The 10,254-nt window shown below is 45.0% G+C and overlaps 1 protein-coding gene across 1 annotated transcript; it reads left to right on the top strand.

The window, feature by feature from the left end:
* The first annotated feature begins 6,304 nt into the window (after window positions 1-6,304).
* Window positions 6,305-9,910, top strand: LOC127923530 (protein Flattop-like). Its single transcript, XM_052507577.1, is given in 6 exon segments — window positions 6,305-6,465; window positions 6,554-6,617; window positions 6,834-6,910; window positions 7,028-7,246; window positions 9,281-9,397; window positions 9,399-9,910. Coding segments are annotated over 6 exon segments (996 nt in total). The 5' UTR covers window positions 6,305-6,396; the 3' UTR covers window positions 9,849-9,910.
* The last annotated feature ends 344 nt before the right edge of the window (window positions 9,911-10,254 follow it).

Raw genomic sequence — 10,254 nt, 5'->3', positions numbered from 1 at the left:
ATAGTCCTCAATGCAATACACTGTAATAGACTGTACATGAAAACATATTGGCTTGTAGAGAGAAAAAAAATGTTCTACTGGTCTCAGCTAAAGTGGGTGGGAAATACTCAGAAGGGTCTCTACTAAGCAAACATGTGTAGTTTTGGAGGGGGATTGTGTCGTACATACCCAGCAGTTGTCTGTCTACAACCCAATGTTTATTCCATGTACAGTCTATTACAGTTTTATTTTTATTTTTATTTTTATTTCACCTTTATTTAACCAGGTAGGCTAGTTGAGAACAAGTTCTCATTTGCAACTGCGACCTGGCCAAGATAAAGCATAGCAGTGTGAACAGACAACACAGAGTTACACATGGAGTAAACAATTAGCAAGTCAATAACACAGTAGAAAAAAATGGGCAGTCTATATACAATGTGTGCAAAAGGCATGAGGAGGTAGGCGAATAATACAATTTTGCAGATTAACACTGGAGTGATAAATGATCAGATGGGCATGTACAGGTAGAGATATTGGTGTGCAAAGAGCAGAAAAGTAAATAAATAAAAACAGTATAAAAACAGTATGGGAATGAGGTAGGTGAAAAAGGGTGAGCTATTTACCTATAGACTATGTACAGCTGCAGCGATCGGTTAGCTGCTCGGATAGCTGATGTTTGAAGTTGGTGAGGGAGATAAAAGTCTCCAACTTCAGCGATTTTTGCAATTCGTTCAGTCACAGGCAGCAGAGTACTGGAACGAAAGGCGGCCAAATGAGGTGTTGGCTTTAGGATGATCAGTGAGATACACCTGCTGGAGCGCGTGCTACGGATGGGTGTTGCCATCGTGACCAGTGAACTGAGATAAGGCGGAGCTTTACCTAGCATGGACTTGTAAATGACCTGGAGCCAGTGGGTCTGGCGACGAATATGTAGTGAGGCCAGCCGACTAGAGCATACAAGTCGCAGTGGTGGGTGGTATAAGGTGCTTTAGTGACAAAACGGATGGCACTGTGATAGACTGCATCCAGTTTGCTGAGTAGAGTGTTGGAAGCCATTTTGTAGATGACATCGCCGAAGTCGAGGATCGGTAGGATAGTCAATTTTACTAGGGTAAGCTTGGCAGCGTGAGTGAAGGAGGCTTTGTTGCGGAATAGAAAGCCGACTCTGGATTTGATTTTTGATTGGAGATGTTTGATGTGAGTCTGGAAGGAGAGTTTGCAGTCTAGCCAGACACCTAGGTACTTATAGATGTCCACATATTCAAGGTTGGAACCATCCAGGGTGGTGATGCTAGTCGGGCATGCGGGTGCAGGCAGCGATCGGTTGAAAAGCATGCATTTGGTTTTACTCGCGTTTAAGAGCAGTTGGAGGCCACGGAAGGAGTGCTGTATGGCATTGAAGCTCGTTTGGAGGTTTGATAGCACAGTGTCCAATGACGGGCCGAAAGTATATAGAATGGTGTCGTCTGCGTAGAGGTGGATCAGGGAATCGCCCGCAGCAAGAGCAACATCATTGATACAGTGTATTGTATTGGGGGTTGTAGAGGCAGTGGAGTGAAAAGCCAGCAGCAGGCCATGAGACACAGTCTCCCCGTCCAAAACAACCATAATTGGTTAGTAGAGACCCTACAACAACTTACCATTTATTTTTTCAAAGAGGATTGCAATGCTGTGAAAAACAGTTGTACTTGGGGGACTCTTATTGTGAAGGGAAAAATCTGCGATCCTGACAGCATAATATCCTGCTGCTAGGAGAACGGTAATAAACAACAAGGTGTTGTTGTTGTGGTGCAGCTGCAGGTCTGGGGCCTGTTGCACAAAAGTAGAATTAAGACATCCGGGATAAATGACTAAACTGAGCTCAATGAAGCCAAAACATGTGCGTCCAGGCTTAATTGGTTGCACAAAGACCAAGCCAGGATGAGCAGACACGGATTCATTAAGCCAGGTGAAACCAATCCTGGATAGGTGCGCGGTCACGGCTCACTCAAATAGACCCCGCCACAGATCACAGATTAACTGATTTACCATGGCAACTAGAGCCGCGTACTTTTCCCCGTCGGAAGCACAAATCTTCATGGAGGCATACGAGGAGGTAAAAGATATAATTAAGAAGAAAGGCAACACCGCCACAGTGATAAAGCAAGAGAAAAGCGTGGCAAAGTATTGCAGACCGCCTGAATGCGTAAGTAGTGCACAATTACACACTCACCGCTCCGCTGAAACATCACAATTACAATTCAAATATTTAATTCACATCTCCAAAAACGCAGTTGTACTGTAATTATGAAACGGTTAAATTTTAATTGAAATGCACTGCAGATATGAGTGAAATTGTGTAAAGTAAGTCCATCACACTGTATAAAGCTATGATAAATTATTATTAAAGCCTTACATTATTATTTAACGTTACTACGCTCAGTACGGTTTAATCTTAGCCGTTGTACTCTGCTTCTTATGTTGTCCACCGTTTTTTTGTGTTTCTCCTGCTTTCATTAATGTAAAGCTGCTTTGACAGAATGAAACAATTGTGAAAAGTGCTATATAAATAAAATTTAATTGAATAAATAGATGAGCTATAATAATAATCACTTTAATTTATATAGCGCCTTTCAAAGACCCAAGGTCGGTTGCTCACTGCACTGCAAAAATGTCTTTCTTACTTAGTATTTTGTCTTGTTTTCAGTAAAAAAAAAATATCTAAAAACATCTTGAATATTTTCTTGAGCAAAATTACCTAGGAAAATAAGCAAAAAATCTGCCAGTGATGTGCATTGATTGGTGTAATATTCCTCATCTTATGATTTCAGATGGTCTGCAATGCTGACTGTGTGATCAGCAATGTTGTGGCAAAATGGCCTGGCTCTAGTCCATGACTCCAGAATCTTTCGGGCCTCTGAAATCTATCAGTGCCTATCACAAGGTAAGCCACACAACCCCTATTTATAACCATCATGGCTGTGTCAAGAATATCACTGTGTTTATGAGGTAGTAATGATGAGATTTTTGTGTTGACAGGTGAATTCTCTGGTGTGTTGCTGGGAGACAGGGGTATGGCTGCCAGCCTTTTCTCCTGACACCTTTCACAGACCCCCCAGGAAGCACAGCAGGCCTACAACCATGCCCATGCCAGGACCAGGGCCAGAGTTGAAATGACCTTTGGCCTCCTGAAGGCACGCTTTCACTGCCTTCACAAATTAGAGGGTCAGCCCTGTTAGGGCATGTGATATTACTGTGGCTTGTGCTGTCCTCCACAATGTGGCCTGCCTGAGGAAGGAGAGGGCCCCCAGAGTGCCACCAGCCATGGACTGGGACAATCCGGCAATCTTCCTGATGACGACAGTGGTCGGCTGCTGAGGGACCAATATGTGTTGAATTATTTTAGTTAGTATGTGTGCTTTTAATTTTGGTTAAATATGTCCTGCGGTGGCAGAGGAATTTGGTTTTTTGGGTTCGTTTTTACAATTTGGCCTCTTATGATGTTTGTGCGGTATACTGTGTGTAATACAAGGCTGCAGGAGGCTACTGCATCCATTCATTTGTCTGTTCAGTTGATGTGTATGGGATTTGTCCTGCATTTATTTTAGTGTGCAGACATGCAGGGTGTGTTATATACAGACCTTTGAATGTGTATGTATCATTTTGTATAATATGCTTGGATTCTGTGCTTTCCATCTTGTAGAGTCACTGTGACTTCAGTTTCGAAAGGAGCTGATGGTTTACCTGCTTTGTTTAGTCCTTATTCAATAAAGGAACATAATGTTACACATTGTGTTTTTTATATTCATATGGAATGTGTATTTGTTTATATGACAGAGTACTAGGGCCACACTGAAGAAAAAGGATGAGTCATAAATTTATGAGGCTGGTTCTTTCTGCAGAAAAGCTACATATTGTTTTTACAGTTTGATACTTATGACAATGTGATACTTAATATTCTGGCACATCAGCATGTCTTTGTTTATGAAACCATACTGAAGTACAATTTCATGAAATGCCCCGCATCTGTCATTTTAACAACTGTCCTCCTTTAAAACAACTGGTTACAATATTATGACTTGTCTTTTTTCCCTCTGTGGCCCTAATATTCTATCATTTTATATATAGTCTATGGGAAACTGTAAATTATCTAATGATAGCAACATCTAAAAATCATTTTTTATCCAAAATCATTGAAATTAATGATCACAAACATTTAAATAATGACAGTGGGTCTAGTTATATGTGATAACAATGTATAGTGAGCAGTGAAATAACTATTGGTTTCCATTTGTGGTGACTGCTGACTGACATTAGGATGATTAAATAGATCCTGAATTTAGCCTGGTCTGGAGCAGGCTAGCTCCACAGAATAAATCTCCATGGTAATTTATACCATAACATATCCTCCTGCCCCCTATCCATCTTTAGTGCAACCGGATTACGGATCAATTGAGCCAGGATCACCAAGATATCCTGGCTTAATCCCTTATCCTAGTTTTGTGCAACAGGCCCCTGGCCAGCTTCATGTCCCTCTACTGGTAGGGCTGGCCCCATTCTTATTGGCTCAGCAGTGGCTCTAAACAACAGACACTTGCATTCTGTTACCCAAATAGCACAGTTCTGTTTCTGTAGCAGATGTTGTGGAATTGTACTGATGTTATGGGTATGTAACATAAGGTGACCAGATTTCCAGTTCGGCTGTCAATTCAAATATCCAATGGTATTATCTATGACATTTTTTAAAAAGGGGGACAATTCCGGTTTCATGTATTTATTCTAACAGGCCCACTGTGATAGAGAAAACAACTACACTACAGAAACACTATAGACAAGACAGAACTGATCTGAACAGCCATTCAGTGGTCCTGCTAGTCTGGGTAGAACTGATCTGAACAGCCATTCAGTGGTCCTGCTAGTCTGGGTAGAACTGATCTGAACAGCCAATCAGTGGTCCTGGTAGTCTGGGTAGAACTGATCTGAACAGCCATTCAGTGGTCCTGCTAGTCTGGGTAGAACTGATCTGAACAGCCATTCAGTGGTCCTGCTAGTCTGGGTAGAACTGATCTGAACAGACATTCAGTGGTCCTGCTAGTCTGGGTAGAACTGATCTGAACAGACATTCAGTGGTCCTGCTAGTCTGGGTAGAACTGATCTGAACAGCCATTCAGTGGTCCTGGTAGTCTGGGTAGAACTGATCTGAACAGACATTCAGTGGTCCTGCTAGTCTGGTTAGTATAAGAGCAGAAGAGAACATGTGACCTTTAAAAAACAGTCAATAGTCTATGTGAAATACTTAACAACATAATGAAGAAATAAGACGGTGATGAGATTGTGTAGTTACCATTTATTCCAACCTAATCTGTATATTTCTCAGAAGAATGTATTTTCTTCAGGATTGCTCTGTCTTTGGCCAGCTTCTCCATGAACTCCTGGCAGGAGGTTGGAGTTTGTCTTCACAATAAGCATGGCCTTGATGGCAGGAACAGTGAACCTATTTCTTGCTGCTGTCCATAGATCATTCATTTGGGAGAACACTCTCGACTGGTCCATTACTTCCAGGTAAGCACATGACAACAGACGCTAATCTAGCCAGGTTAGAGTGTGGGATGTCGTTCTCTTTGAAATGGGTAACCAACGTGCTCCATCTCTGACAAAGCGCTGTCTCAGATGTTTTCCATTCTTCAAGCGATCTCCCTTTAGGAACTCTTGCAGGCCAGTAACCTCGTCACACAATGCATCCTCATTGATGGTCACATTGGGGCATTTTTCCTGCAGTCTGGCTGCCTTCTGGATCTCTTCATGCTGAGGTTGCCTTTTAAAAGGAGACAAAGTCAATATTTTAGATTGTCTGTGTGCTTTCCATATGCTTGCAAGTAGTTCACAGCCGTAGTGAAGAATGATTGGGATGTTTGGAGAAAGCTCTCTTCAGACATTGCTCAATTTCCCTCTAGCTCTCTCAGAAGTCCTCTGACCAAAACTGGAATGAAGTTGTCATCACGTCTTGCAGTCAATTTTGCCTCAATGTTTCTCAGAATTGCAGCTGACTCCACAGCACAGCGGTCCTGGCCTCCGAGCATCTTGATCGTGTCACTGAATACGGTCAAGTTTCCATGGACATTGTTCTCAGGACAACAGGGCATTTGTCTTCAGAAAGACAAAAAGGATCAAGGCACATACCTTTTCATACTTTGGTTAACAGATTCCCATTGCTTGCCTCATGTTTTGTATTTTATCTCAAAAACATTGTTTGGAATAATAAATTGTCAGGCTCTGTAATAATATCCTTTACCTTTCCTCCTCTGTCTCCTTCACTCTTCTTCCTATGTTTTCTCTCAAACTATCGGGAGCAAGTAGTCAGTAGAAGAAGAGTGAAGCTGCGAGCTGACAACTGACACAGACGGTGTCGACAACTTCCTGCAACGCTCCGTTGTTGCTATGCAACCTGTCAACGACAAACAGAGTCGCTGGCCGCCAGGCATGTCGTCGGGTTACTCGGCTAATCAGGTAAAAACAAAATGACAACATTCATTCGTTAAAAACACACTTTTTGTTATTGTGTAGAGCAGTAAACATGTGCTGTTGTGTGTTTTAGTATGAAAATGCTTTCAACTCGCAGAAACTGCAAAATTGGACCGTGCCGAAGCATTTCAAGGAGGTAACTAATTTACAGTACTTAGCTAACGTTAAGTGTTGTTTGTGAGTTTTGCAAGACAAATACGCAAATAGTGTTACTTTCTCTCCATGAGTTGACCTTAGTTTAAATTAACTGTGTGTGTGTGTGTGTGTGTGTGTGTGTGTGTGTGTGTGTGTGTGTGTGTGTGTGTGTGTGTGTGTGTGTGTGTGTGTGTGTGTGTGTGTGTGAGTGTGTGTGTGGCCCTCAGCAGCCGAGGGTCACACCATCTTCATCGCCAGTGACCGAGGACATCTCCTACCGGGAGTGAAGGCTAAGGTTAGTGAACAACACACACACATACACACACTGAGACCTGTACATGCATGTATATTTATGTGCTTATGGATGTCTGTCTGTGCTTAATTATGTGTGTGTGTGTGTGTGTGCGTGTAGCGTGGCAGTGCGTGGCCAGATTTTAAGGGGACATGGGAGCTGCCTGCTCGTCTCCCTCCTGCCTCCATCAACCCCACGGCTCGCTCTGAGGAGGGCAGACAGCGTCTCACACACACATACAAACACTCACACACACACTCCGGACTTGACATCCACACACACATGGCTGACAAAACCACCACCACACCAGCCGCAGACAGTCAGATGGAAGAGGTTCAGGTTAGACACATTCTCTCTCCTTTCCTCTCCTCTCCCCTCCTCTCCTTTATGCTGTCCTCTCCTCACTCCTCTCTCTTCTCCTTTATGCTGTCCTCTCCTCCTCTCCTCTCCTTTATGCTGTCCTCTCCTCACTCCTCTCTTCTCCTTCATGCTGTCCTCTCCTCCTCTCCTCCCCTCTCCTTTATGCTGTCCTCTCCTCACTCCTCTCTTCTCCTTTATGCTGTCCTCTCCTCCTCTCCTCTATTCTCCTTTATGCTGTCCTCTCCTCACTCCTCTCTTCTCCTTTATGCTGTCCTCTCCTCACTCCTCTATTCTCCTTTATGCTGTCCTCTCCTCACTCCTCTATTCTCCTTTATGCTGTCCTCTCCTCACTCCTCTATTCTCCTTTATGCTGTCCTCTCCTCACTCCTCTCTTCTCCTTTATGCTGTCCTCTCCTCCTCTCCTCTCTTCTCCTTTATGCTGTCCTCTCCTCACTCCTCTCTTCTCCTTTATGCTGTCCTCTCCTCTCTTCTCCTTTATGCTGTCCTCTCCTCCTCTCCTCTCTTCTCCTTTATGCTGTCCTCTCCTCACTCCTCTCTTCTCCTTTATGCTGTCCTCTCCTCCTCTCCTCTCTCCTTTATGCTGTCCTCTCCTCACTCCTCTCTTCTCCTTTATGCTGTCCTCTCCTCCTCCCCTCCTCTCCCTCTCCTTTATGCTGTCCTCTCCTCACTCCTCTCCTCTCCTTTATGCTGTCCTCTCCTCCTCTCCTCTTCTCCTTTATGCTGTCCTCTCCTCACTCCTCTCTTCTCCTTTATGCTGTCCTCTCCTCACTCCTCTCTTCTCCTTTATGCTGTCCTCTCCTCACTCCTCTCTTCTCCTTTATGCTGTCCTCTCCTCCTCTCCTCTTCTCCTTTATGCTGTCCTCTCCTCCTCTCCTCTCTTCTCCTTTATGCTGTCCTCTCCTCACTCCTCTTCTCCTTTATGCTGTCCTCTCCTCCTCTCCTCTATTCTCCTTTATGCTGTCCTCTCCTCCTCTCCTCTATTCTCCTTTATGCTGTCCTCTCCTCTCTTCTCTCCTTTATGCTGTCCTCTCCTCTCTTCTCCTTTATGCTGTCCTCTCCTCCTCTCCCTCTCCTTTATGCTGTCCTCTCCTCACTCCTCTCTTCTCCTTTATGCTGTCCTCTCCTCTCCTCTCCTCTCCTTTATGCTGTCCTCTCCTCACTCCTCTCTTCTCCTTTATGCTGTCCTCTCCTCACTCCTCTCTTCTCCTTTATGCTGTCCTCTCCTCACTCCTCTCCTGTCCTTTATGCCCTTCTCTCCTCTCCTCTCTTCATGCTCTCCTCCTCTCCTCTCCTTTATCCTCTGCTCTCTCCTCTCCTCTCTCCTCCTTTATGCTCTTCTCACCCCTAATCTTCTCTCCTCTCCTGTCCTTTATGCTCTTCTCTCCTCTCCTCTTGTTGTGGTCTCCTCTTTTCTCCTTTATGCTCTTCTCTCCCCTCATCTCCTATCCTCTCTTCTATTTTATGCTCTCCTCTGCTCTCTCCTCCCCCTCTTTTATCCTCTCCTCTCATCATGCTCTCCTCCTCTCCTCTCCTTTATCCTCTCCTCTCCTCTCCTTTATCCTCTCCTTTATCCTCTCCTCTCCTTTATCCTCTCCTTTATCCTCTCCTCTCCTTTATCCTCTCCTTTATCCTCTCCTCTCCTTTAACCTCTCCTTTATCCTCTCCTCTCCTTTAACCTCTCCTTTATCCTCTCCTTTATCCTCTCCTCTCCTTTAACCTCTCCTTTATCCTCTCCTCTCCTCTCCTTTATCCTCTCCTCTCCGTTATCCTCTCATTTAACCTCTCCTTTATCCTCTCCTCTCCTTTATGTTCTCCTCTCTTCTCTTTTATGCTCCTCTTCTCCTTAATGATCTCCTCTCCTCCTCTCTCTCCCCTATCCTCTCCTCTCTCCTCCACTCCCCTATCCTCTCCTCCTCTCCCCTATCCTCTCTCCTCCTCTTCTTTTTCCTCTCATCTCTTCTTCTCTTTTTATTCTCTTTGTTCAACATACAGACCTGCAATGCCCCAACCTCAGAGAGACCAGTCACAGGAGAAAGACCAGTCACTGGGCAATCAGGTCGTGGGGCGAGACCTTTGACTCAAGCCTCAGAGAGAGAGAGAGCAGTGTCCCACCCTGACACACAGCAGGAGGAGAGAGCAGCCACTAGAGGGAACACCTCGGCTGGAGAGAGAGCAGCCACTAGAGGGAACACCTCGGCTGGAGAGAGAGCAGCCGCTAGAGGGAACACCTCGGCTGGAGAGAGAGCAGCCACTAGAGGGAACACCTCGGCTGGAGAGAGAGCAGCCGCTAGAGGGAACACCTCGGCTGGAGAGAGAGCAGCCACTAGAGGGAACACCTCGGCTGGAGAGAGAGCAGCCACTAGAGGGAACACCTCGGCTGGAGAGAGAGCAGCCACTAGAGGGAACACCTCGGCTGGAGAGAGAGAACCTTCTACAGCTGCCCAAGATAATCACACACAGGTTGACTAGTAAACATGTCTACCTCCCCATCTCTTTCTCTCTCCATCTTTCTCTAGAGCAGTCTCACACCCAGAATATATGTTGTTTCCTGATGTACTGAGTGCTGTTAGTGTACTGATGTACACTAACAGAATCATACAGCATTAAAACTCTGTAAAACCATTTCCTGTGCGTGTGTCAGGGTCGGTTGTGTTGGAGGAAAACTGGGAAATTATTTGCATATATTTTCATTTTTTAATATCAATACACATTTGGGGACAGACAGACAGACAGGCAGACAGGCAGGCAGACAGACAGACAGACAGGCAGACAGACAGACAGACAGACAGACAGACAGACAGGCAGGCAGGCAGACAGACAGACAGGCAGGCAGACAGACAGGCAGACAGACAGGCAGGCAGACAGACAGACAGGCAGACAGACAGACAGGCAAACAGACAGACAGACAAACAGGCAGACGACCCTTGATTTCCCCTGATATACTAGCCAGTGGCGATTTTAGCATG

Source organism: Oncorhynchus keta, unplaced genomic scaffold (assembly GCF_023373465.1).
Source record: "Oncorhynchus keta strain PuntledgeMale-10-30-2019 unplaced genomic scaffold, Oket_V2 Un_contig_2998_pilon_pilon, whole genome shotgun sequence".
Taxonomy (NCBI): Eukaryota; Metazoa; Chordata; class Actinopteri; order Salmoniformes; family Salmonidae; genus Oncorhynchus; species Oncorhynchus keta.
The sequence above is the reverse complement of the archived record's forward strand: the minus strand, read 5'-3'. Positions and strand labels throughout refer to the sequence as shown.